The sequence below is a fragment of the Anopheles bellator genome, chromosome 2, assembly GCF_943735745.2.
Source record: "Anopheles bellator chromosome 2, idAnoBellAS_SP24_06.2, whole genome shotgun sequence".
Lineage (NCBI taxonomy): Eukaryota > Metazoa > Arthropoda > Insecta > Diptera > Culicidae > Anopheles > Anopheles bellator.
The window spans coordinates 36,415,740-36,441,346 of NC_071286.1; the positions used below are offsets into that span (position 1 = coordinate 36,415,740).

Here is a 25,607-nt window from a genome sequence, read left to right on the forward strand (position 1 = left end):
GATGTTGTTATCAGTCTGGTCACCGACGGGTTTGCGGGCATCAGCGAATTTTGGTGCACTATTTTGTTTAACAGGCGAAGTCGTGTTACTTTTCGACCAAGGAGAAGGAACACGATTGGGTTTAGTTGATGCATTTGCTGAGTTATCTATCGTGAACTACTAGACAAAATTGCAAAGTAGTGCAAGAACCTTAGGCCTACAACAAAACAACCCACCATCGCTAAAACAAGACTCAAAAGACACGTGTCCACGTAATAGTTACAGCTTCGTTCGGTAGAAAAAAAAGACAGCCTTCATAAACTGAAGCGTTTATCGTTTCTTACTCGCCGCCCCTATCACTCCGCTCACATCGCACCAATCGCTCCGAACCAGTGTGAGCCACATTTAGCCATTGTTGGCACAGTTTATCGGCTTGTGTGGATAGGCGCTGGCTTTGGGAAAATCGCGTGCACACACACGCAGACGCACGAGCGTGCGAATGGAGGAAATGTGAAAGTGTCCGACAAAGGGTCCAGCGCTAGTGGCGGCCAGAGCGGGAAAGTGAATCAAGTATCCCGGCCCGTCGTCGTCGTTGATCGTCGTTGACTTTTCCAATCCAATTTTCATCGCCACCGGTGGAGTTTTCCTACGACCGGCTAGCCAGCCAGCCAGCCTGGCCACACTGCGGAGGGTCGCGTGCGTAAAGAGGCCTTCAAAGAAAGCTTATAGTGGAGTAGTAGTAGAGCCCACGGCGAGGGGATATTTTCATTGACTCGTGGCCGGCGGGCGAGTGCGCGTGAGGGGTCGCCTGTGCACGTTGGGTCGCCGTGGCACGGTGGCAGAGTGTGGACCATCAGTTATCACTTTCCACTCGAAAGGTCCACACAGGAGGGAAGATATGTGCGGGGCCGCCACAAATCGAGTTTAGTCGACTCGAGGCACCACCCCAATTCGGCCCACTTGGCCCGCGACCGGAAGTACATTTTCGAAGCCGAGTTTCCTTGTGTTGGGCGCGCACTGATTGACGCTGGTGCATCGGCGACCTAACGTGCGTCCCACGGCGCGACCCTCCGGCAGGTGGCGACCATTCGGGAGTGGAAAAGGACCCGGCCGGCCGGTGGTGCAATTATGCTAGCGGAGGGTAGCGCGTGCGAGTGGTGGTGTGACAAGTTAACTGTTTGCTACTGCCGCCTGTCGATATGACATTTTACGTGCCACTAAACCGGCAGCTACAACGGGTCGATGCATTCGCCGGATGCCCTGATAACAGGTATATCAGCTTCGTGCGTTTGTTTTGTGCAGTGTAGAGAGTGTATCGGGGCCGTGTGTTGGTATCATTACCCGACTGATAAGATGTTGACATAATAGGGAAGGGTGGCGCTCGTCACTTAGTCAAGCCACACAAACACACGACTGAAGGGAGACCTACCTGTCAACACGTCCTTGACTCCACGGGGCTCCGTCGGGTGCATGGCTAAGAGGGCATCAAACAAGCGAAAGGGGTGCATTAAGCTACAGTAACGATAGTGCCTAGAGATCTTCTGCGAGTCGGTTGCAAAGAGCTAAAATTGTTCATTAATTTAGCACACGAACATAAAGCATGACCAGTTACCTAGATGGAAGTTACCTAGTTACTCTGCATTTGCTGTGCTGTGGGGACAAGTACTAACAACTTTGTGGCATCAACTTCGTGCTCGACCCTAAAAGGTTAATTTTACATTTAGCATTCAAGATACTTACCTTTCTTTTTCTATATGATGGTTCATTGCGTTTGTTTTCTTTTTCTGGGGAAGCTACTATTTTCTCGAACTCCGCGTCAGTGTGTCAGTGTGGTGAAGCGATAAGCAGAAGGATTAGCCCGGTGAGAAGTGTCCATTTTCGAACCGACGCAAAAAGCCATGCCCTGTCTTTAATCCAATTAAAGCTGCCACTGGGCTGGGCAATATGTTTTAATGTACACCAATGTCTACTCCGATGTAAACAAATGACTGGTGACAATGATGACGTCAAATTTGATACGAATTTAGTCATGAATTTCTCGTAGCACATTAAAGTGCAGGTTACAAAATTGTTCAGTTATTGGCTAAAATAAATTGATAATCGCCATATGCAGTTAAGTCCGTTCAGTATATTACAAAAACGACTGTACAACGACCCTCATGCAGTTGCAAAGTTTCTCCCAAAAGCTTCCATAACAATCTAACAAATCTCCGAAATGGTGTAAAATTGCATGACGATCAAAACTTGTTGAGTGACATGAACGATGTTTGATAGCCACATGATGGCGCTAAGCGAACAGAAACATTAACTGAGCAACAATTCGTCTAATTCTGATAGTGATTATCGGCAAACCATTTGAAACAGAGGACAACAAAAATGTTCCAAAGGATTCCATTGATCTAGAAACCGTCCTGTGGGTTTCGTACCGGGTCCGGAAAATGACAGTTTACTTTCAATAAATGAAAACAAAATTGGTTATGCGTGGTTATGATTCATTGTAACCCCCAGATCTTGGAACTTTCTCGCTGCACTGTGCACTGACCCCCTATACATCTTCAGCCAGACAAACTAAAGGGGACAAAAAAAAATAGCAACCGAAGATGCGGTGCAGAAACGTGTTGCTTAGCAACGGGCTGACGAACTGAAGAGCCGCGAAGAGGGTACGAAGGCAATTTTGAGACAGCGAAACGAGGAAGCCAAAGTGGGAAGAATTGAAGAAACTATTACGTACCACCGCCGTGGCCGTGTGCGCAAGTTCAAGTTCGATGTGAGTGAGTTGTAAAGTTTCCAGCCAGCCAAGAGGTGTGCGAAGATACCACCGAGGCCCAGGCATGTCAGTTAGTATGTGTGTTTGTATGGGTGTGGGTTACAAAAGCAAAAGAACGCAGAGAGCATCATCTTCTTCACCGGGCCAGAACCAGGCCAGCCCAGCGTGCGATCGTGTGAGAACGGAAAGAAGGCAATTATGTCGATCTCTTCACCCGATTCGATGTATGCGTGTGTGCTATGCTCTCCCACAAGCCTTATTGTATGTAAATCATTTCGTCCTCCTCTGAGCACGGCCTGTGCAACCATAGAGGCTCTCTAATGTCTGGTTCTTTGCCCTGTTGCACATCTTGTTTGTTCTCGCCCGAAGATATTCGAGGTTGTTCGTTTTGTTTTGTGGCTCGCTCGTCGTGCGATCTTCACAAGATTTTTTGCAAAGATCCCCAATGCGGCGCGAGGGTCGCCGGCTTGGTCGCTGGAAGAAGGCTACAACAACTGGCGGAAAGAATCTGAATCGGCGGTACAAAAAAAAGCAGCAACAGCTCATGCCCGGGTTTCGACGTAAAAGACGTGAAGATCTTCCGCGCAAGGTACGGGTTTCAATATTTACCGGCGCCTAATTGTTTTTTATAGCCCATCAAATCTCGCTCGTCCCGAAGTGTCTTAAAGTGTACTCTTCACGGAAGCGCAAAACACAAAAAAATGGCAAACAGATCTCCCGAGCCCGAAAGTGCCATGGAAAGTGTTGAGCCTAATGCGGGCTTTTGAGCGTTTGATATTTTACGGCTAAATTTATGCTCTACCAACTGGCAGTTTTGTTTGAGTTTCAGCTCTGTTTTTTGTGTCCTACAGACCCCGACGAACCACTTTGGGGGGTTCCCTGCTGTTCCGTGTCTTCCCACAGACCACGGGCACACCTAACCTTCAATTTGGGGATAGCCGCGCAGTGTGGTAGTGGTGGGACATTAATCAATACGACCCAAAACGGTTCAACAGAAAGGATGTTAAAGAAGTCAATCTCAGGCAAGATGCTGCCGGTGACCAGCGATGGGACACCTCCGCCTGCTCTGTGAATCTCCTTCTTCAGATCTGCTGGAACATGAGTCACAATCAGCGACGACCGGTCATCTATCAGACGAACTGGGATGAAATGAGGAAAAAAACTAGGGTGGACGGATGAAATGTGCGACCGGATTGAACAATGGAGAATAGCGGAAGGTTTCGCTCTCTCGCCCTCTCTCGTTCCCTTTCTCTCTCCACCACTCTGTGTCCATTTCTCTTTCGATATCCCTTCCACACTCGCGCCTCACATTTCATTCAACAGAGAAACGCTAAGTAGGCCCAGCTTCCGAACGAAACCATCAACGACGATCGTCACCATGGTGACTACTGTCCTTACGCATTGCAAGATCTTCCCAGTCGACGAGTTGGTGATCTGGGGTGGACCACTATGTCCCATCCAACTACCACAGGAGGGACACACATCCTGTGTCGTCACGTTGGACGCGGCTTATCGTGTGTGGTCAAGTAGTAGGAGATTTTTCTCTCGAATCTTGTAGGACTTCACAGGAGTTCACTTAACCCCCGCTAGACAGCGTGAGAAAGACAGAGAGCGAGAGGGGTTCAATTGTTGGTTGTGCTCCTGTTCGTGGTCGTCGAGCCATTAGATGTCAGAGTCTCGCGGATCTTGCCGTTCTGGTCTGTCTCAGTGTTCATGGCACCGAGTGGGGCCACAAGAAGTTGGCAAGACCGCCGACTGATGGCGTGGACGGTGTTAAAGATTAAAGTTTTAATTTCGTTCCCCATCATTTATGCTCTCCCCCGAAGCGTGGAGGGATTGCGGCGGGCCGTGATGCTCCGCCGACCGAAGATCATGGTGCGCCTGCTGTGGACTCGGTTTCGCCTTCTGGTTTTGAGTTCGCCGCCCTCTTTCGCTTTCGTTTCCCCATCCGTTTTCATCTGCGTGTCTTCCGCTCACGGCTGGCAGGCAGACTCTTCTTACGGACGGGATGGACGGACCGACAGCAGCAGCAGAAACGACCGAAACCGAAACATCAGAAGCAGCAATCATCAAATTGGTTTCTAACGAGCTCTCTCGGCGGACGAGCAGCAAGATCTTTGCTTGTTGTACGTCTTTCGGTTTCTTCGGTAGACTCCTCTTGGCGGTTGGCTTCATCGTCGCCTTCGTTCTGGGCGACCCCGCTACTCCGCACATAGAACCCCCGCGCTGGCATACATAGCCACCCTGCCTGCCTGCCGCTCGTTATCTGCTACCACGGGTTTGCCAAGCGATCGCAACCACGGCTCCGCGTAGCTTGCAAGACGTTGCCTTTTCGTTCGCTAGTTCCCGCCGGCAGATATGCGCCTTTTCACCGCCATTTCTTATTCGAGCGGACAGCTTCTCGGATGCTTGCCGGTCTCGCCTGGGCCAAACCTGTGTGCCTGTGAAATAAATATTTATCTGCCCGTAGCGATATCGCCGACCAACCAAAAGGTGGAAGTAAATAAAAACCGATATCGGAATGTTCGGTGCTGCTGCGGAAGAAGCTGAAGCAGGAAAAATGAAGCAAAAGCCAACGCGATCATAAAGAGCGGTACTCACTGGAAGCGCCGCCACACGATCGGTCGATCGGTCGGCGTGATGTGACTGAGTGGCCAGAGCTTTGGGCTTTTATGGGCGCGAGTGCCCGAAGCTCGCGGACGTGGCCGAGTGTGCGTGAGCGACCTGGAAAGCCGCGACTGCTCCTGTGCTACCCTTTCGGAAGGCCTCAGCGACGACGATGCAGGGCAGAGCAAGGGCGCCTCCGAAGGCTCGGCCCCGGGGTCGGGCCGTGCTGGAACAGGTTAATTCCAGGTTCGCCGCTTTTTAAAAGCCCTCGCGGGAACTGCGTAAAGTTACGCTTGCATCCCCCGTAGCGCCCGCGGTTTGTCCCGCTTCTTCGCCATCTTTCTGACCGTCTGCAACACACACACGTGCGCACTCTGCCATATTTTCTTTCGCTATCCCCTCGCTCTCTCTCTCTCTCTCTCTCACGCGTTAGCTGGACGTGTGGTATTTTCTTTTATGGACTTCGCTGTTCTTTGCCTGTTTTTTGGGTTAAATATCTGGAGTGGCCACTTCGGTGGCCGGTGGGGAGCTCGCACCATAGTGGGACAGGGCGACGGCCACGTTGCCACGTTTGCCAATGGACAAGCGCTGGGCCAAGAGGTGCGGTGCGGTCGGCGGCAGCACTACATAAGAGCGGGCTCGTTTCAGGCGTTGTCAAAGTAAAATGTCTCGTACGGTGAACAACGGTGGAAAAATCTCACCGGAAAGCCCCCCGTACGGACCTCGAGAGCCTGGCAGCGGCGGTGGCGGCGAAGGTGAGGTGAGAAAGGCGGCGCACGACCACGGGTGGCGAGAGAGGCACGACGTAGCACGGAACGGATCATGTGACGATCATGTTCGTTTTAAATCGCTTTATTTCTGTGTGCCCTAACAGTTCCCACAGTTGGTGTCCGCAGGTCTTCTTCCTGCATCCCTTTTATGCGGCTGCCCCTTGGTGCTGCTGCTGCTCCTGCTGTTGCACAGGCTCAGGCCCGGCAGCGCACCGAACAGGATCCCACACAGGAAGAAGGCATTTTGCTGGGATCCGAGGCGCTCCGTGATCACGGTCCTGCGGGCTTTAAGTCACAAAATGCATGCGCCCTGTGTCGGTATGGGTAACAAACGGCACAATTGATTCCGATGCGCATCGACAGTCAATGGTTTCCGATAAATTGACGGCGAACCGCAACTTACTGGGACTCCAGCAAAAGCCAAGAAGGTCCTCCCCAGAAACTTGCGAATGTTTAAAAAATTACTTTTGAAACGGCCGGTACAGCATACCGGTAATGTGATTCTTGTTTTTAAAATACTGTTCCTCAGAATGTTCTTCGAATGCGCTTCCAAACGCTTGTTGGGTTCGCCATGTGTACGCCACCAATCTAGCGCCCGCCATCAGTACTTCGCTTTTACGATGGGTATTATCTAGATGGTAATCCCGGGCGCAGGAAGACACACCGCCTAGCGGAGGAGAGTGTATCGTATTGCACATAGGTGTTATTTTCAACTCGATGTCCGCAGCACGAGGACGAGAGGGCGGCGCGCTCAAGTGGAACCCTCAACGAGTGAGACGCCTGATGGAAAGCTGACATGAAGCAGGCCCGCTTTGGTCGAGGTTGCCGCCCGAGGAAGACCGGAAAGCGGCCCCGTGGAAGGCATTGTTTGCGTTAAGGATTATCGATCTTCTTCGTGCCGACGGTGGAGTCCGGTGGGCGAATGTATCGTCGAAGCACGTGATTAAGAGCGATGCCAAGACACACCATCCGAGATATCATCCGGCCTTTTTGGCGAGATGACTTTGTCGATAAAGCTTTTTAATAACGTTTTAAACTCGCAACTTCTAATATAATTCAACTACAGATTTAAGTAGTGGCAGAGCAGATTTAAATTTCTACAAAATAATCCGAACCAAACTTCTTGCCGGTTCTGCTTGAAACCGCTTGGAGACATTCGCCAATGAGCTGACGTCAACGTTTGGTGTCTTATCATACATAAGTTCTGCCTACTGTTAGTACATCTTTTTGAAAGATATGATTTATATATTCTTCATTTCATTCCATTTTTTTTTACTTTCGTCAAAGTATGAATCGATTTCCATTGTGTACTCCACAGAAAACTGGGCCTCGATCTAGTGCCACGCCTTGGAACCCTGGCCGTTGATCCTCAAAAAATCGGCATCGTCTCGCTACATCAGGTGCACGTCAACAGTGCAGAAAATGCCAAAGCAGCATCGGTACGTTGAAGAAGAACACGATTCTCCGATGGAAATAAAACACTTCATTTCCGCTTTTCGATTCCCTCCAGAACCGTGGCACCCTGCGGCGGAAGGCGGGCAAAAAGATTCACACGCACCATCTGTACTTTTGCATGCGCGACTTTGGCCACCGGATCGGGGACGATGCGGAGATCTACCTTTACCTGTACGACGGCAACACGAACCGGATGCGGGCACTGTCGGAGCGCTTTCTGGTGCGCATCGCGCGCGATGGCTTCTCGACGTACGTCGAGGCGAGCCACAACTGCACCATCTTCACTGACCTGGGCACATCGGATCTGAACCAGGATCTCTACCTGATCGCGAACGTGATGCGTGTCGGTAAGATGCTGCACTCGGAGTCGGTGAAAAAGGGCGACAAACTGACGGCGATGGCGCACGCGTACCGGCGGCCGTACGGTGTTGGAGTGTTGCCGCTGAACGATATCGTCCAGTTCGATTACAGCGTCGAGTCGGAGGAGAAGGAATTTAGCTTCAAGATCTTTCAGTGTGAGGAGAAGGACTACCATCAGCTGCACGAGTTGATCATCAAGAAGGCGAGTGGAAAGTTTCAACCGATCAACGCCAGCCCCCAGGGCCAGTACGGGTTGGTGGTATCGATGAAGCTGCTCCACGGTGAGCTGGGCCAGGCGAAGCTAGAGCAACCGATGCTCTTCCAGGGAACGGCCATTACCAAGAAAATAGGCTTCCCAGACGTGATCATGCCGGGGGACGTGCGGAACGATCTGTTCCTTACGCTTGAGCGGGGCGAGTTCGAACGCGTCGGTATTAGCACGGCCAAGAATATCGAAGTAACTGCGCTGGTGCTGGACGAAAATGGGCGCGTGGTCCAGGAGTGCATAGCGATCGCCTCCGGAAGTCCGCTGCAGGCGCACTACAGATCGATGGTGCTGTACCACAACAATTCACCCGCGTGGAACGAAACCGTCCGGATGTTCGTGCCGATCGATAAGTTCAGCAAAGCACACGTCCGGTTCGAGTTTCGCAGTTGCTCGACGCGAGACAAATCGGATCCGAAGCTGTTCGGGTTTAGCTTTGCGCGGCTCATGGAACCGGGCGGTGCAACGATCGCGGACGGAGCCCACGAGCTGTACGTGTACAAGTGTGAGGACATTCTGAAGGTGCAACCGAATGTCTATCTACGCCTGCCGTGCTCGGCCACCGATCGACAGTCGCTGGGTGATTCGCCTTCACCCTACCATCGCAGCTCGAAGGAAGCCTTCTACGTCCGAACGATCCTTTGCTCCACGAAGCTGACGCAAAACGGGGATCTTTTGTCGTTGCTCCAGTGGCGCAATCGGCCGGAAGGCATTCAGGACTCGCTACAGAGGGTACTGCGCCTGCACAACGAGGAATTGATCAAATTCCTGCAGGACGTACTGGACGCACTGTTTGCACTGTTCTCTACGGACGACGGCAACAGTACACCTCATTCCGGGCTCGTGTTCCACGTACTAGTCAACATCTTCAGCTTGATGCAGAGCAGCAAGTTCCAGCACTTCAAACCGGTCATGGATGCGTACATTCGGGATCACTTTGCGGCGCCACTCGTTTACCAGGGGCTGCTATCGTCGGTGCAACATTTGGCCGATTGGCTGACTACCACCGACAACCTCGAACCGATCGTACAGTGTTTCTGCTCGCTAGAGTTCATCTTCAAGTTGATCATACAGTCGCGCAAATTGTTTGCACACGCGTCCGGCGGTCAGTACGAGGACAAGTTTAAGAATGATCTGTTTTCGGTGTTTACCTCGCTGAACGGCATGCTAACGGTGCCAAGCACGGTGCAGATTCTGGCCACCCAGGAAGCACTGCTCAGCAATGCAGGGGTGGTGTTCGAACAGCTTCGCACGATCATCACACGGCCGGAGTTGGAGACTCTCGTGAGAGCGATGCTGGATGCAGTCCCGAAGGATGCCCAGCCGCCGTTGGTACAGGCGAAGCTGAAATCGATCAAGGATATGGTGTCGGGCCAGCTGTTTCAGGACGACGAATTGCGCTCGGTCATCTTGGGCATCGCGTGCAAGCATCTGCGCATACACCTGGCAAGGCGCGACGAGCTACGGCTGTGTACGGATATTCTCGCCGAGGTGCTGATCAAACTGTACGAAGCGAGAGCCAAAGCGGGTGAAAAGCCATCAAATGCCATCCACCACGATCTGGACACACTGTTCGGGGCCATCTTTCCGATACTGCTGCAAACGATCAATGTGCTGAGCAACGGGGGCAACGAGAATCTGGTGTGTTCACTGTTTGCGGTGAAACTGGGACTGCTGCAGCTGCTGGACGAATCGCACTATCAGCGCATGTGGGACAGGCAAAGTGGTGCCAGCCCGGGAGGATCAAACACTGGCAGCTGCACGTCGGGTGGTGGGAAGGAACTGCGCGATTTCATCCAACAATGCCTGGCGATCTTCAAGGACATGCTCGAGCAGGACTGGATAATCTTCTCCAAAGACTGGCTGGTCATGAAGATGGCGGCCAACGATGTGGTGCGGCGCACCCTCGAGGAGCTAGCGAAGCCGCTCGTGTACCGCTTCCTGGGACCACAGTCATTCGATTCGCAGCTCTGGTGGTCGTACTTCAGTGTTGCCGTCATCTTCCTCACGCAACCATCGCTGCAGATCGAGCAGTACCACGAAACAAGGCGGCGCAAGATACTCAGCACGCACGGTGACATGCGCGTCATGATGGGCTTTCAGATTCTGAGCATGTGGGCCCAGTTGGGTGAACATAAGCTACACTTCATACCGTCGATGGTGGGGCCGTTTCTAGAGGTTACCCTTGTGCCTGAGCCGGCACTCCGCAAGGCAACCTTTACCGTATTCTACGACATGATGCAGTGTGAACAGGTAGGTGACGAGTTTTTACTGTCCTTTTGTTTTTTAACTGACCCTGCACCTTCTTACGGTTGAATCTTGTACGGCCAGAACCTGGTTCCGATTCGTTCATGTTCTTTTACATTTACTTCACAATTTCTTAATCACCAATAGGGACATTATCCTCCGAACATCTTCGTTTCACGTGTTGGATGAGCTTGAAGAGAAAATGTTACTAATTTTCGGATAATAGCCAACATTCACACACTAACAAAATAATGTGATTTGATTTACACTATTTTTTATTCAGATTTTGGTTAAAGACATATGTGGCTTGCCATTGCTACACGTTTACTTCTTCAGGGCCCCTAACCGGGCCGGATCCTGGCTGGGATAGTGCAGCTGTTGCGATTGCTGCATGCCTGGCAGCGACGGGGGATGCATCATGCCTTGCGTTGATCCTCCACTAGTACCGGGTTTCCCACTGCCACCAGCCGTTCCTGGCCCTTGTCCTTGTTGCTGATACATTGAAGCGTAACTGGGTGCTCCGGGAATGAGACCAGGCGGCAGCTGGTGTATTTTCATGCCGGGCGGCAGCACGGCCATCTCCGATGCCTGCAGGTTAAAGTAATCGGTCGGGTTTGGCGGTAATGGTAGCTGTCCGGGCAGGCCAGGGACGGGGTCGAAGATTCGGCTCCCACCGACACCACCAGACCCCCGTGGCGTGGAACTTTGCTGGGCGTAAGCCGTCGACTTGGCCTGCGAGTGTGCCCATTTGATGGTGAGCTTCTTGCCGCCGAGAATGAGTTTATTGAATGTTTTCTCCGCCGCCAGCTCGGCCGCGGCGCGCTTCGTGTACTGCACGAAGGCGCACTGCTGGCGTGGCACGAGTGAAACCGACCGAATCTCGCCGTAATGGTAGAAGTTGTCCCGTATGTCCACCTCCGTTAGATGGTCGCCCAAGTTGCCCACATATAGCGTGGTGATGGTTTTATCTTCCGGTGGATCCAGCGTCGGAATGGAAGCGGCACGCTTCATCAGCTTGTCTGCCACCGGATCGTTACGTCCATAATACCGATCGCGTATGTTCTGTTCCGAAAGCGGATCGTCGGGTTCGACTGGTTTGTCGTGCCGATACGGACACTCTTCGCCCCGTTTGCATTCGCCCTTCACCCAGAACGAGCAAATATGAGGTAGATTGCGTTTGTAGTACGGTGCGGTGCGCGCCAGCTTTGCCAGCATATCACTGGCCGCTAACGATTTACCCACCGCACCGGCGGCGACCGTATTATCACCGCCCGCCTTAAGCTGTGCCTCAATGTTTTGGATGTAAAACTCTTTGTTCACATCGCTTTCGGGTATCTTGTCCTGTATCTTGAGCGCCGCATCGCGCACCTGCGTCGGCAGACCGTACTCGAGATCCAGCAGACAGGTTTGGCAGACGTTCTTCAGTTTGCTGCATGTTTGGCAGATTTCCGTCTTTTTGAAACGCATCCGGGCACCGGGACACCAGCGGAAGATGGTGAAAGGGCGGGTACAGATTTTGCACTCCTTGCCGTACCGCTCTTTAATCTGTTTGGGAGAGATAAAAGCACACACACCCACAAACGGTAGTGAAGGATATGCTTTTGACAAATCGGCAATGCTGTGTTGGCTCACCATCCGGACGTAGGGATTGTCACCGAGGCATGTTTGACAAAGAATCGGAAATTCCTGCAACGGAACGGAAACATGAGAGCTTATCTTTAAATACGTGTGCGCACCTAAGGACCCGATGCCTACCGAATCTTCCCAGTTCTGCCGATTGTAAGTGTTTGTTGTTTTGGACATCGCCATCTTGAAGCCGCTTGTTAACTCTCGTTTTTGCCCGTTTTCAATATCACTTTTATTGTCTTTCGATTTGCGTACACGTAAACCGCACTAAATAACCACCTATCCCTAATAGTTAGCAGAAAACTGCTAAATTTTTCACAAACTAAAATGCATCGCGCTTGGGTATTTCTTTCGTTTACCGATGAGCTGTCAGAAGTGCGGTCTTTTTCATCGCACGACTACCGTTGCTGTTGACAGCTCAAAGCAAGAGGGCGAATGGCAGTGCTGCCAGATGGGTCGAGTTATTCCCCCGACCTTGCATACAACTTTCCTGATCAGGATGAGTCAGATTGGCCATATTTTACATGAGTCAGATCGCTAATGAATGACTGCAAATGGCCTACATTCAATGATTTTTATTCATTTTAACACCTGGCACTAACAAATTTTCCCAATCCTTTATGATACAATATAAAACAAATGTGTTGTCGTTTTTCCGATCGATTGCAGTGCTGATGCTTGTGCATGATTTAAATTTGAAAAATGTTCGAAATTGGTTCTCGCACCAAACATTAACCAGAGCTTAACGTACTGTAAGATTTCATATAGTTTAGCCGTTAAGGTCATCTACAATATACCACAAAGGCGGAAGTTACCACATACGTGCATTAAACCACCGAACCGTTGAAACGAAGCAAACGCTCCGCGTGGTTTCGGTTAGCGCGTGTGAAAATTGATAATCCCTATCATCGTCGGCTTATTCGTCGAGAACAAAATAAACCTTTGACCCAAATGTGACGCACAGAACCCACAACCATACGCGGAACGTGCGGCCAACGACCTTGCGAGCGGATACGGTTTAATGACTATTTTCGCGGTGGCGCTATGTATAAACGATGGATTCGGCGGCGGACAAAGAGCACGGAAAACATGGCGCCCGATACTCTCGTGGCCTTTCGGTGAACCTCGAGCTGACCTACCACTTGAACGCAATCAGCCCCAACTCCTTTTGGTGTGCGGGTGCGAACACAACACCCGCGAAGGGATACGTTGCACGTTACGTTCCCACAAAGCATCGATCCTATGTGGCGATTCCATAGAAGGTGTTTTGTTTTGGACACTGCTTCATCCAACAAGTGGATAATCCGTTTTCCTGGCTCACAAAACGTGGGCCACCGATTGTGAGGCGAGCATGACCCAATATTCGTTTCTGATTGTTCCATCGTGGCGATAAGAAGCGCGACTTGCCCTCCCTGGGCGAGGTTGACCGATCAGGTTGCTGCGATTGCTGCCAGTGGAAAGTGATTCGGACCTTCTCTATTATTATCGCAATCACCATCAGCGCCCTGCCACGACTAGGTAAAAACTGTACCCCGAGGCCGACATTGTTTAGGGGCAGTTGCACCCCCTGCCGGGGGGAACCGGCAACTAGTAATCACACCCTGATGTCGTTTAAATTCCGGTTTTTCTCCTCCGATGGCTCGATTAATGGCGTCTCGAGCGCAACACCGAAGCAAAAGGGCGACAAGAAAAAGACCCTATTTTGGGTTTGGTTTTGTTTCGATTTCCTTTTATTTTTCGAATCTCTAGCGCGAGAAACATTTATAAAGAGTGAAAGAAGGATAGAGCTAGAGAGAGAGAGAGAGAGTTAGAGAGATAATTGGTGAGGCATGTGTTTTGGTAGTAATTCTCTGGTACTTTTTTCGATAGAACCCGCTCGAATGCTGCTAGTGGCCTCCAAGGGTGCGCTCTTGCTTCGAAAATATCACTCCCTGACCGCGGAAACCACCACTCCGACCCCTCTGTGGCCGCAGGGCTTTGTGGTTATGGCCCTATGCGCGTTTAACATTGAAGTGGAAATATTCGTATGGTGCCTCTACTCCAGTAAACGTTTTTTTAGTGTATCGTTAAAAGAATTCGTTCCTAATTTTGCCTTTGCCAGGTGCCGCGTCTATTGCTTCTTCGGTGCATTGGTAGTTGCGTTCGGAGCGCGTTTCCGCGCTATCGGATCGATGGTTGCTGAGTTTGCGACTTTTGTGGATTTATTTTGTATACGTCTTTACGTCTCTACACAGTGATTTTTTTGTCCTACTAATACTACCAGAGTTGGCTATGTATGCTACACTCCTACCCAACCCACCCCCCCCTTTCGTCCTGTGGCTTCTCCTGCGCTCTCTGGCGCCTTGGGTCGCCAAAAACCCAATCACGTTTTGATGTACCCACCCGATCTTACGTAATTTATGTCCAGTCCCCCCTTTGTGTTGCTGTGTTGTTCCCCCTTACCGTATTGACTCCCTTTAGTGGTGGTGTTCTTCTGTATCTGTATTCTACCACCTGGCCTACTGGATTGCCCTGTTTTCGTTAAACTCGCTAATAATAACTTAATATTGCTTCCATCGGTAGAAGAAATAGGAGACCTTAAAACATTCTCTATTATATGAACATTATCGTATGTAACGGAACAACGACGCGCCGACTGCGCGTGTTCACTCTGTGTTGGGCGTTTGCTTCTGCATGTCCTCAAAAGCCTAATCGCAAGCTGCGCGCGATCTTTACCCTCCGTGCGCCGTTTGCTTTGTCTGGCTCGGGCGCGATTGCCCGGCGATCGTTTATGCGGAGGAGCATGGACTACTGCGAACAAACTATGACAGTATAACGAAGTTACTACGTCAACACTACGGCTACTTCTTTACGGCTCCTGTGCTTTGGAAACGATCGCACCGCGTTCAATTATGATTTGTCAAACACGTGATCTTCGATCATTCGTTCTAGATCATCTGTCTATTTAACCAGAGGCTAGTTTAGCGGACGAACAAGAAGGCTGATTGCAATTTTTGCACCTCTACGCGCACATACAACCACCCTGTTCAGTACATTAATCACATTCAGTGCAAGAAAACTGCCCTCGCCGGCGCTCTAACCATTAAATAACCACAGATGAAATCCCTACGAAAAGTTGACGAAAATTTAGCAACACCGGGTATACAGTATGGCCGGGCATGGCCGATTGCCTCTTCCTTTCCGCGTGACTATTGTCCTCCAAGACAGCGCCGGGGTAATTACTTATGCATGGTTGCACCTCCGTGTACACTACGGGCACACCCAGTCTGTGGTGTGGTTTTGTGAAGTTTTGGACGTGGATGGATTCATATTTAGCGAACTCACACACCAGCACCTCCCGCGAGAGCCGGTCTTTCGATTTCGATTTGAGCAGTTTCCTCTTGAGCCTAGCGATCAACCTGTGAGCACACGTGTTCGGTTCCTTTTTGAGCTCGCTAAAACAATCTTTCTGAATTAACCGACAATGGAAAGGATTGAACCACGCCGTCATCGTCAGCCGCTGCACGCGGTGGTGACGACGCTACTCGTTTACGCAGCATCATCACTCACAACCTGGCTGCGCAGGATGCGTAACAGGTGCACGCCGGTATCGCGCACATCCGGCCATTGGCGCACGATGACGAACAGCATGATCGTGCAGACTAACGTCGTGAGCACCCGGAAGCGGGTTTTCAGAAATGGCACAATGATACCGGCCGCCGTCGCCACCAGGAGCAGTATTACCTGCAGCACGGTCAGCACCACGTTGATGAGCTTCACGACGACGGCCCGGGCGTTCGAGTTGTAGATGCCCTCGACCGTGACGTACTGCTGCTGCGACAGTTGCTCCATCTTGGCGATGCGCGTCTGGCAGTTTTCGAGGATCTCGTTGACGTCCCGCAACCGCTCGTCGCTCTGGTACTGAACCTTCTCCTCGAGGTCGGCGATCGCTTGCTTCAGATTTTCGCGCTCGTTCTGGTGCAGCTCGGACAGATCGTTAATCTGCTCCTCGAGCCGGTCCGCCCGATACCGTTCGTTCTCCAGCGACATCGAGAGCTCCGACACGTCCTTCTGGAGTAGTTCGAGCCGCTCGAGACGCTCCTTCTGCTTTTGTTGCTCGTCCCGCACCTCGCCCAGGGCCTTATAGTGCACGCACCGCTGGCTACAGCTCAGCCGGTGGTGTTTGTCCGAACCGAGCGGTATGCTGTCGCTGGTGACGCTACTACACTCGCTGTCATGCTCGCTGTACTTGCCACCGGCCGCACTCTGTTGCCGTTGACCGCCCGTTGTGCCCCCCGGCTGCGGCTGAGCGCTTCCCTGCCGCCGGCCTTCACTGTCGCTGGTGCTGGTTGGATGGTGATGGTGCTGATGGTGGTGATGGTGATGGTGATGCTGCCCGTGGTGCTGACCACTCGGCGTAGACGTCTGCTGTCCGTCGGTGCCGCTCATATCCATCCCGGACAGTTCACCGTCGGCGCCGGCACCACCGGTGCCGGTGTACCAGGTGGCGGTCAGCTGGTTGATGTTGTCCGCGCTCCCAAACTTGTTGCGGATGAGGTGCGCGAATTTGCGCGGTTTTGATATCACAGTCGCCGACAAGCCGGTTACGCCGTGCCGGATGTTGCCACCGACATTCCGCAACCCTTGCCCCACGTCGCGCAGCATTTCGCGCGGCTGCAGAAAACCAGGCCCACCCGGGCCCGCCGTAATCGCCAGGTGCTGCTGAAGGTTCGATGGCAGTGTTTGGCTCCCACCGCCCCCCGTCTGATGGTGGCCGCCGCCCGATTGCTGTAGCTGGCCACCGGAGGCGGTGGCGTCGTGTTGAGCGGCGGCGGCCATCTGCTGCTGGTGCTGGTGCTGCTGCTGAGCCTGTTGCTGCTGAGCCTGTTGCTGCTGTTGCTTCTGCTGGGTTTGCTGCAGATCCTTGTAGCGCTTGTTGTACGATTCGAGCTTCTTCTGGAGCTGCGAAATGGTGTTTGCACTTTTCTGGTTCTTTTTCTCAAACACCGCCTTGATGCGTGCGAGCTGCTGCTTGTCCGCGTTCGCCGCCAGCTTCAGATACTCGTTAACGTTGGCATCGCGCGCTTCCTGCTCCTTCCGGATCAGCTCCTTTGTGCAGGCGATCTTCGTCGTGATCCGGTCGTACGCCAGCGGTGCACTGCTCCCCCGGGAGTGGCCCTTCTGATGGTGGCCCGATACGTGCACCGGTGCGCCTCCTCCGCCGCCGGGTTGTTGGGAAATTCCGCCGGCGATTCTCTCCATCGAATCGTTACTGTGCTGGGACACGGTCGTTACGTTTACTCCGTCCAGCTCTTCGATCAGCGGCCCCACGCCGGACAGATTGCTGTAGTCCATCGAAGCCGCCGGGTGACGCATCGTGTCCTCCAAGCCGCCGACACCGTAACCACCGCTACCACCGCTGCTGCTGGCCACTGCCGTACTGGCAACGGACGCCACAGAATTGCCCGTCCCAGGCGTCATCGTCGTCGTTGTTGCCGTCGTTAGCATTTCCATTGTCGCCGTTGTCATTTCGTCCTCCTCCTCCGGCGCCTATCCGTCCATCGGCGGCGGGTAGACCCGGCCACCGAGTGCGCTTATCTCTCGGACCCTTCCAGCAACCAGTTTGCTTGCGGGCCGCTCCCGTGGCTTTTACTACTTCCGCGAGTCCCGAATCCAAGTCGGTGGCAGTGAATCCACTACCACACGACCACCGTGCCGCTACACTATCAGTTCGCCCGATGTTTCTGTCGTGGTGCCGTACGTTGCTGTGAATTGCTTCGATCGCAAGCCGTCCGATAACTGTGACTGCGCTGAAACGGCTGCCGCCAGTCACTTCGTTCGCCAGACGTACTTTTAACCAGCGACGGACCAGGACGAGGGAGGGCAAGCAATTAAGCGTCTCGGGTGCCCGTTTGCTACACCTGTCTAGGATGTTTTCGTTGGTTTGTTTTCACCCAAAACACCGGCCCTAAGGACTGTCCCGGCAACCCGTCACCTCGGGCAATCCTTTTTCCAATTAGCTTCGAGGTACACAGTGTGGCAGGTAACTCTCGGTACTATGCGCGGCACGTTGTAGCAGCAGCTTTGCTCACTATAGTTTGCTTTGATTATCGCGCGGCCCAGGCCGATGATTCATACATGTTTCTCGGCAATCGTTCAAACCCACTTCATACAAACCACACCCAGCCCTCTGCGATGGGAGGGAGAATTGCAAGTGGCTCCTTTGCACACCGTAAGCGTGCGTGCGTGCGTGAGTGTGGGTCAGTCTCACTTTTTGCAGGCGATTTGTCGCCGCCGTCTTCGTCGTCGTCGTTGCTACAGGAAACGGACTGGGTACACTACTGGAAACCGCTGGCTCTCTAGTGGTTACTAGAACGCTGCAGCGTGGTGTCCGTCGTCTCGCTACACGATGGGCTGCGGACCACAGGACGCAGGACCGCGAACCACCTTGCTTGTCGTTGGTCCCCTTCGTTCCGCACCCGGGAATCGTTAAACTTCAATTAAACACAAACCGCATAATTGAGCCAACGGGATGCGCGGGGAGCCACCGGAGCGCCTGCTGCCTGCTGCTGCACTGTTCAGAGTGTCTTTGGAATCCGCCCGATACTTATCGCCGCAATCTCTATCTCTTGCACGCGCGTCCCTCCCACTATCTGTCTAGCTCGGCGACCGAACCTCTTCCAAACGCATCATCGCGGGCATCGAAAAGGAAGACGGGGACGGAACACATCTGTTTCGCGTCGACACTTTGTCGAACCAATTTACTGCCGGCGAGGGGGGGCTGGGTTGTGTCTCGGGCTATCGGGGTGATGCGCCGTTGCAACCTTCCGTGTTTCCTGCCGCGGAAAGCGACTGCCTTCGTTTTTCTTCGCTGACCGCCGTACCGATTTTTACGCATAAGTAAGTTCGCGAAGGTCGCCCAAAAGACTGACGGCGTTCCGGAGGAGTCCTTCCGAGTCCACACATACACAGACACCAGCAGGGCGTGTGGGGGGGGAGCACGCTGCACACACTCTGGGCGGTCACAGAGGTCCCGACACACAACGGGGACACAGAGCTTTCCGTTGCCTACTTCTTGCCATCGCAGCGTCGTCGTAGCGCGTTTGTTTTCGCGATTGTTATTTGCGACTCACAACACCACCAACCGCACACATACACAGACACACGGTGCGTTCGATCCGGGGCGCGGTAGGCGGCCGCAGTTCCCCGATATCTTCTGGCTCCCGATTTCGATTTCCGGACTGCCCCTGCTGGTGGTCAACCGTTTGCGTTCGCGTTTCGCGGGGCGAGCTTTCCGGGCACCCGGGGATCACTTCCTGCTTTGCTGCTGCTCGTCGCCGTCGTCGTCGTCATTCATGTTTGTACGACGTTCGTTTCTCGTTCCCTTCGCTGCTTCGGTCGCGCTCACTCCGCTTGCCCTACGCGGCACTGCTGCAACCAACGATCCAGCCACAGTCAATCAGCTCATGGGATGTGTCAAATATTTTCCACGGCGGTCACTCTGAGGTTCGCCGCCGCGGCCACCGCCACCGCCACCCGCCACCGCCGCCGCCTGCGCGATGGTGTGCGCACTCGAGTGGTTGTGTGCGTTCCGCGAGTGGCAGCTGCAAGAAGCGAGAGAGAGAAAACGTTCGTCGGCAGAGCTTAAGCCCTCTTCACACAGGGAGCGTTAACGTGCGTTTCGACGCGACGTTTTTTCGGACCTTTCACACCGGTTACGACGGCGGCGACAGGCAACGGAAAAGTCTTTCGCCCTCTCGTTCGGGCGAAAACAATTAGACATCTTGGGTAGTTAAAAAATAATCGAAGATTACTCATTTGGCGTTTTTTTTGTATCACAAGCATGCAAAATAATTTTAACTTAATTATTACTTGTAATACAAACACAAATTCATTATAAAACTATTTTAATTCTCGCACCAAAAATTCAATGTGTCTTGATCTTCCAAATATAAACACAAATAATCTGTCAAAACACAACACTTCGCCCCACTCACCCAAAAACCAAGTATACGAACCTTGGCCAAAGTTTTTAAGCGACACAAAAGGAGCGTTGTCTTTTCATACAGATTCGTCGCGCCGTGCGAAGTTTTCGTCGACGCCGGTGTGAAGGGTCCTGTAGAATGCCATATGAGACAACGCGTCGTTTGCTACGTAACGTTCAGTTCATTTTGGTGTGAAGACGGCTTTATTGTTCGCCACGAACCCGCCACGGCGAAAGCCAGTGTGCGGGAAAGAGATGGGCTACGAGCGAACGGGTTGAATGACAGATTCGCCGCATGCGCACGCACTTCGCCACGCTAGTTTTCGCCCGGACGAGTTGTCAAATGCGCTGCACTGTTCGGGATGGCGCAATTTCAGTTTCGAATCGTGTGTAGTTTCGAAACACATGTGGTAATGAAAAAACAAGGCTTATCGTGTCGCGCGGTCCTGGAAACGGGGTCCGATATCTTCTCATCGAAGAAAATAAAAAAAATGGAATGTTTGCTGATGGCAAGCGGTACGCGAGATAACAGGTGCAGGTGGATCGCAATATTCATCATGAATCACCACCCACCCACCAGCAGCTCATATCTTCTGTCACAAACTATTGATTTTGACCATCTGTCGTGATAAGCGGTTTCCATCGCCTATCCCTCATTCGCTTCGCAGTGCATGAGTCATGGGCAAGACGCGCCAACACTGGCGAGCAATGAATGTTGTAAAGTCATTTTGATTTACCCGTTATCGATGGCCTTGATTTGGACAGGTTGATGCAATGCAGAAATATTTTACTAATTCTTATAAATCACCTTTCTCCTGATCGGCTTTCCCAACTTTCTTACCCAGTCGACATTCCGTTTAACAAAAGTACATTTTTAACAGTCAAAGACACGCCAATCAAAGTGAATCTTTGGTACTATTTCCCGACTGTTTGGCAATTGTGCAATAAAATAATGCCATAACTGCCACGTTTCGTTCGAAAGAAATTGGGTTAACATGTTGGGACAGACAGGTTTTAATTTTGCACCAAATTTATGGGGTTTGTTTGGGAAAGAATTTATGGGGAGGGTTGAAGTATCTTCCTCGTACGCCACAGCTGCGTACAACATTGAAAGAAACGTTTTTCCTTTCGTAAGTGTCCAGATTTTCTCCAAAACCCGAGAGGCTTTCCACTCTGTACAAATTCGTGTATATCTTCTATCTATCTATCTATCTATCTTCTTCATCTATCTTCTTCTTCTATATATATAAAAATGGTTGTTTGTCTATCTGTACCGCTTTTTCTCCAAAACTACTGAACCAATCCGCTTGAAATTTTGCACAGCGTAGTTTTGTGACCCCGGATTGTGAATAGTTTGACCCTCTGACACCTCCGGGGAGGGGGGTCTCCCATACATACGTAACGTCCCATTCCAACGTTTTCGAGCAAATAGAACCAAATTCGGTAGGCGGGGGTTTTAGGGGTGGGGAAATGTTCTGGTCAGTGTTTGAAACCCCTCCCCTCTTTACAAAGGAGGGCGCCCATACAAAATCTGGGTGAATCTCGGCAAAACTGGGATAGTTTTCAAGCAATTTGAGCCAAATTCAGCTGGTGCGAGTTTTGACATGTATCCAACGGGAAGCGGGAAGGGAAGTCGATCGTGTACGTAACCGGGAATCCCGATTGTCTGAAAAGGATAAGTAGCGGGAAATGAAAAGGGAAGCCGATCGTCCGAAACGGAGGAATAACCGGAGGCGGGAAGGGAAGCAGATCGGACGTAATCTAGAAGTCCGATCCTCTGAAACGCCGGATAGTGGAGAAATGAGAATGAAATGGGACGTGGCTCCGCCGGGCTCGCCGGGACCTGCTAGTTTTTTTTATATAACATCATACATTCCTTCACAGAAACGTGCGCTATAATTTTGACCGATTTTGAAGTTGCAATTGGGTCAAAATGACCCGTATGGTATAGCTACCCGGTCTCACACAGATTGAATATTGCAGGTTTCTCGCGGATCGTTCCGGCTGGTAGAAAGTGAGCTGATCGACAAATTGGACCTGCTGATTAGTGAAAACAAGGGTGACGATGAGTACCGGGAGCTGTTCAGCACCATGTAAGTTTAGCGGCAGCAGCAAACGGCCACCGTGTTCTGTACTCGACCGGAATCGCGACTAACAAAATCACATCTCCATTGTAGCGTTCTAATGTGGATTGAATTTCTTTTCTCTTTTCTCTCGTTTCCGTTAACATCATGCGCATTACACTACTAACAACACGATTTAACGCAAACACCGACACACGTACACGCCCACTCAACTACACCTAACAATGAACATCCGGTTGATCGCGAATAACATTAACTCTTGATCATCCACCCATTCATCTGCGTGTTTCTCGCCGCCCGTCGCCGTCTTTTGCTGACCCATTGTTCTACAATGTGCCCTTTTTCTGCCGTCGTCTTCTTCCGTCTATTTTTATTGTGCATGTCCACACTGAAAACTTCTTCGTGCACCTACACCCCTCAATCGTAGGGAGCAATTGTGTCTGGCGTAAGTTTTCTATCCAAACCCCCTTTGCTAAAGCATGCCCCCGAAAAGATGACCCCGTTGATGGTGGAGTTTTGATGCTGTTTTGATGTGGCATTTGTTCTTTTTATTTCCCCCTTTTGCCGATCGGTCACAGTCTGCTGGAGCGAGTGCAAACGGAAAACCCTTCGTGGCGTGAATCTGGCATCGCCTTCATCTCATCCGTTACGCGGCTCCTCGAACGGCTGCTCGACTACCGTAGCGTGATGCAGGGCGACGAGAACCGCGACAAACGGATGACCTGCACGGTGAACTTGCTCAACTTCTACAACGACGAAATAAACCGGAAGGAGATGTACGTCCGGTACATCTACAAACTGCTCGATCTGCACCTGGGCGCCGAGAACTACATCGAGGCCGGGCTAACACTGAAACTATACTCCGACATGCTGTCGTGGGACAGTGAACACGTTTCGGACGATTCGAATGGTCCGCGCGAGTGGGAACAGAAGGAGAAAATCTATAAAAATGTAAATACCACCGAGGGCAGCGAGGGCAACCGAGTGCCGACCAAGTCATCTGATCCCGTGTGTTCCATTGCAGATCATCAGCTATTTCGACAAGGGAAAGTGCTGGGAGAAGGGCATCCCCCTGTGTAAGGAGCTGGCCATGTTCTACGAGCGCAAACGCTTCGACTACAACCGGCTGAGCGATGTGCTGGTGCAGGAGGCCAAATTCTTTCAAAACATTCTCACCCAACTGCGACCGGAGCCGGAGTACTTTCGGGTTGGTTACTACGGAACCGGCTTTCCATCGTTTGTTAGGGTATGTCGCCTATTTCGCCTGTCGTTGTTTTAATTAATTAGTCAAGTGAATTACCGTTCCTGTTTTGCCTTTCATTCTAAAGAACAAGCAATTCATCTACCGCGGGCTGGAGTACGAGCGGATCGGTGCGTTCATCCAGCGACTGCAAACCGAGTTCCCGACCGCGCAGATCCTGGACAAGAAGCAGTACCCACCGGACAGCTCGATTCTGAACTCGCCCGAACAGCGGTTCCACGTCGTGAACGTGCGTCCGATCGCCGACCCGTACCACCTGAAGAGTGCCAAGGTGACCGTGCCGGAGAAAATCTCCAAATACTACGAGGTGAACGATGTGACGCGCTTCCAGTACGATCGGCCCGTTCACAAGGGCACCGTCGACAAGGACAACGAGTTTAAGTCTCTCTGGATCGTACGGACGATCTATGAAACGGCCCAGCCACTGCCGGGCATACTGCGTTGGTTTGAGGTTAGCAAGACGTAAGTAATGCCGTGGGATGTGATCGAGCGGCGAATACGATCTTTTCGTTCCCATTTGCAGCTCGGTGCACGAACTAACGCCGGTCGAGTTTGCGTGCGAAACCATCGCCAACGTCAACAAAGAACTGTCCGATCTGATCGTCCAGTATCGGCTCGATCCGAAGCGTAATCTGAACCCGTTCACGATGCGCCTGCAGGGTTCGGTCGATGCGAACGTCAACGGTGGTTTCAGCAAGTACCAGGATGCGTTCTTTTCCGAGCGATTCGCCAAATCGACCGAGGGGCGCGATCAGAGTGTTCACGTGCAGCGCCTGAAGCGACTCATCTTCGAGCAGATGCAGATTTTGCGGCAGGCACTCGAGCTTCACCGTAGTCTCGCCTCGGACCAGGTGCTACCGTTGCACAACCGTCTGTCGGAAGCGTTCCTCGAGCTGGAGAAGGCCACGTCCGAGTGGAAGACGAACATTAACATTCCGACCAAACCGCTGCCACCGCTTCCGATCGGTCAACCGGTCACATCCGGTACGCCGATCGGTGGGCAACCACTCAGTGGCAAGCTGTCGACGAACGGGCAGGAACCGGCGTACTTCCCGGAGGACTACGATGGAACGTACATGTCGGTGAACAAAAAGGCACTCTCGCTGTCCGGCATCATACCGATGGCTGCGCTCACTTCTTCACCCGTACCGCAGATTCCGCCGCGCGACAGCATGGGAGCCACCGGGGGGGTTGGATCCCCGACGGCACCTCCGTTGCCCCCGCGTGGCCACACACCCGACAAGCGGAGCTCCAATCCGATGCCATTCACCGAATACGTCGAGCAGCAGCAGGCACAGCAACAGCAAAGCCTCCCCGGCAAGGGTCGACCGAAGAAGTACTCGTTGTACGAGATATCGTTCAACGACAGTGGCAACTACGGCAGTCCGCGCAGTTTGAGTGAGTTCAAGAGTGCTTTCAATCGCGATTCCGGTATCTCCACCAGCACGCAGGAGTTGAACAATTTGAACGGTGGTGGTTCCACGGTGGGCGCTCCGGTTCCGGTCCAGACTCCACAGCAGCAACATTACCACCAGCCAGTAGCCATCGACGGTGTAGGGTCGCACGAGGAGTACAATATTGTGGCTAATGGAAACACGCAACCGAACCGGGGTCACCAGAAAACGAACTCTAACCCGGAAGCGTACCAAGCCATAACGATGGGTGGCGGTGGAGCTATCGGACAACCGCCGCCGCCACCGATTCCACCGAAATCGACCATGCTGCATCATCAGCACTCGATGCCGGCGGTGATGGTGGCCGCCAGTAGCAACAGCCTCAACAACAATACCACTCACTACGCATCAGCGCACCACCATCATCCCGTCCACCACCACCAGCGCAACCAGTCGCTTAATCTGAGCACCAACAGCTCTTCCGACGGGGAGCAGCTGAGCCTGAACGACATCAGTCCGGCTCCGCCACCGTTTAACGATAACTTTAGCGATTCCTTCAGCGACGAGTGCGACAATCCGCAGGCCAAAGTCGTAGCTCCGGTTCCGCCACCGCAAGCACACAGTCCCCGGAGCATGGTGGGCACTGCGAGTGCGGGTTTTCTACTAAACGGTGGCAGCGGTAGCGGTGCGGGGTCAGAAATCCTTGAGATGGGCTCGATCACAACGACCACCACGACGACCACAATCATTTCGCTGCGGCGCGACGATGAGGACGAGATTTTCTATTGAAAAACGAACGCGCGAGGCAACCACAGCAGGAAAGGAAGTG

The 25,607-nt window shown here is 52.3% G+C and overlaps 3 protein-coding genes across 4 annotated transcripts in view; 1 reads left to right on the forward strand and 2 right to left on the reverse strand.

Annotated features, from left to right (window-relative positions):
- LOC131208789 (dedicator of cytokinesis protein 3) overlaps positions 1-25,596 on the forward strand; it is a 58,799-nt gene extending 33,203 nt beyond the window's left edge. The window contains exons 4-11 of the mRNA XM_058201676.1: positions 7,442-7,562; positions 7,634-10,456; positions 22,023-22,132; positions 22,551-22,568; positions 22,702-23,074; positions 23,148-23,369; positions 23,452-23,846; positions 23,908-25,596. Of these exons, the coding sequence (XP_058057659.1) occupies positions 7,442-7,562; positions 7,634-10,456; positions 22,023-22,132; positions 22,551-22,568; positions 22,702-23,074; positions 23,148-23,369; positions 23,452-23,846; positions 23,908-25,567 (5,722 nt within the window). The 3' untranslated portion in view covers positions 25,568-25,596. The remainder of the gene's footprint in view (positions 1-7,441; positions 7,563-7,633; positions 10,457-22,022; positions 22,133-22,550; positions 22,569-22,701; positions 23,075-23,147; positions 23,370-23,451; positions 23,847-23,907) is intronic.
- Positions 10,717-12,423, reverse strand: LOC131208792 (pre-mRNA-splicing factor RBM22). The gene is made up of 3 exons (XM_058201681.1): positions 12,206-12,423; positions 12,083-12,136; positions 10,717-11,995 (listed from the first exon to the last, which is right to left on the reverse strand). Exons 1-3 carry the CDS (start codon positions 12,257-12,259, stop codon positions 10,775-10,777), a joined length of 1,329 nt encoding a protein of 442 aa, XP_058057664.1. The 5' UTR covers positions 12,260-12,423; the 3' UTR covers positions 10,717-10,774.
- On the reverse strand, positions 14,400-18,263 carry LOC131208791 (transmembrane and coiled-coil domains protein 2). 2 transcript variants are annotated; one of them, XM_058201680.1, is made up of 3 exons: positions 16,940-18,263; positions 16,465-16,729; positions 14,400-16,383 (listed from the first exon to the last, which is right to left on the reverse strand). In XM_058201680.1, the coding sequence occupies exons 1-3, from the start codon at positions 17,582-17,584 to the stop codon at positions 15,605-15,607; spliced, it is 1,689 nt and encodes a 562-aa protein (XP_058057663.1). In that variant the 5' UTR covers positions 17,585-18,263; the 3' UTR covers positions 14,400-15,604. The 2 variants fall into 2 exon arrangements, with proteins under 2 accessions (XP_058057663.1, XP_058057662.1); XM_058201679.1 differs by having other exon boundaries at positions 14,400-18,263.
- Positions 25,597-25,607: the final 11 nt, after the last annotated feature.

Bases quoted from the DNA above. Each gene is read 5' to 3' on its own strand.
- LOC131208792 (XM_058201681.1), bottom strand. From the start codon at position 12,259: ATGGCGATGTCCAAAACAACAAACACTTACAATCGGCAGAACTGGGAA. The intron at 12,137-12,205 runs GTAGGCATCGGG...GTTCCGTTGCAG, and splicing joins GGCAGAACTGGGAAGATTCG to GAATTTCCGATTCTTTGTCA. The intron at 11,996-12,082 runs GTGAGCCAACAC...TCTCCCAAACAG, and splicing joins ACAATCCCTACGTCCGGATG to ATTAAAGAGCGGTACGGCAA.
- LOC131208791 (XM_058201679.1), bottom strand. From the start codon at position 17,584: ATGACAACGGCGACAATGGAAATGCTAACGACGGCAACAACGACGACG.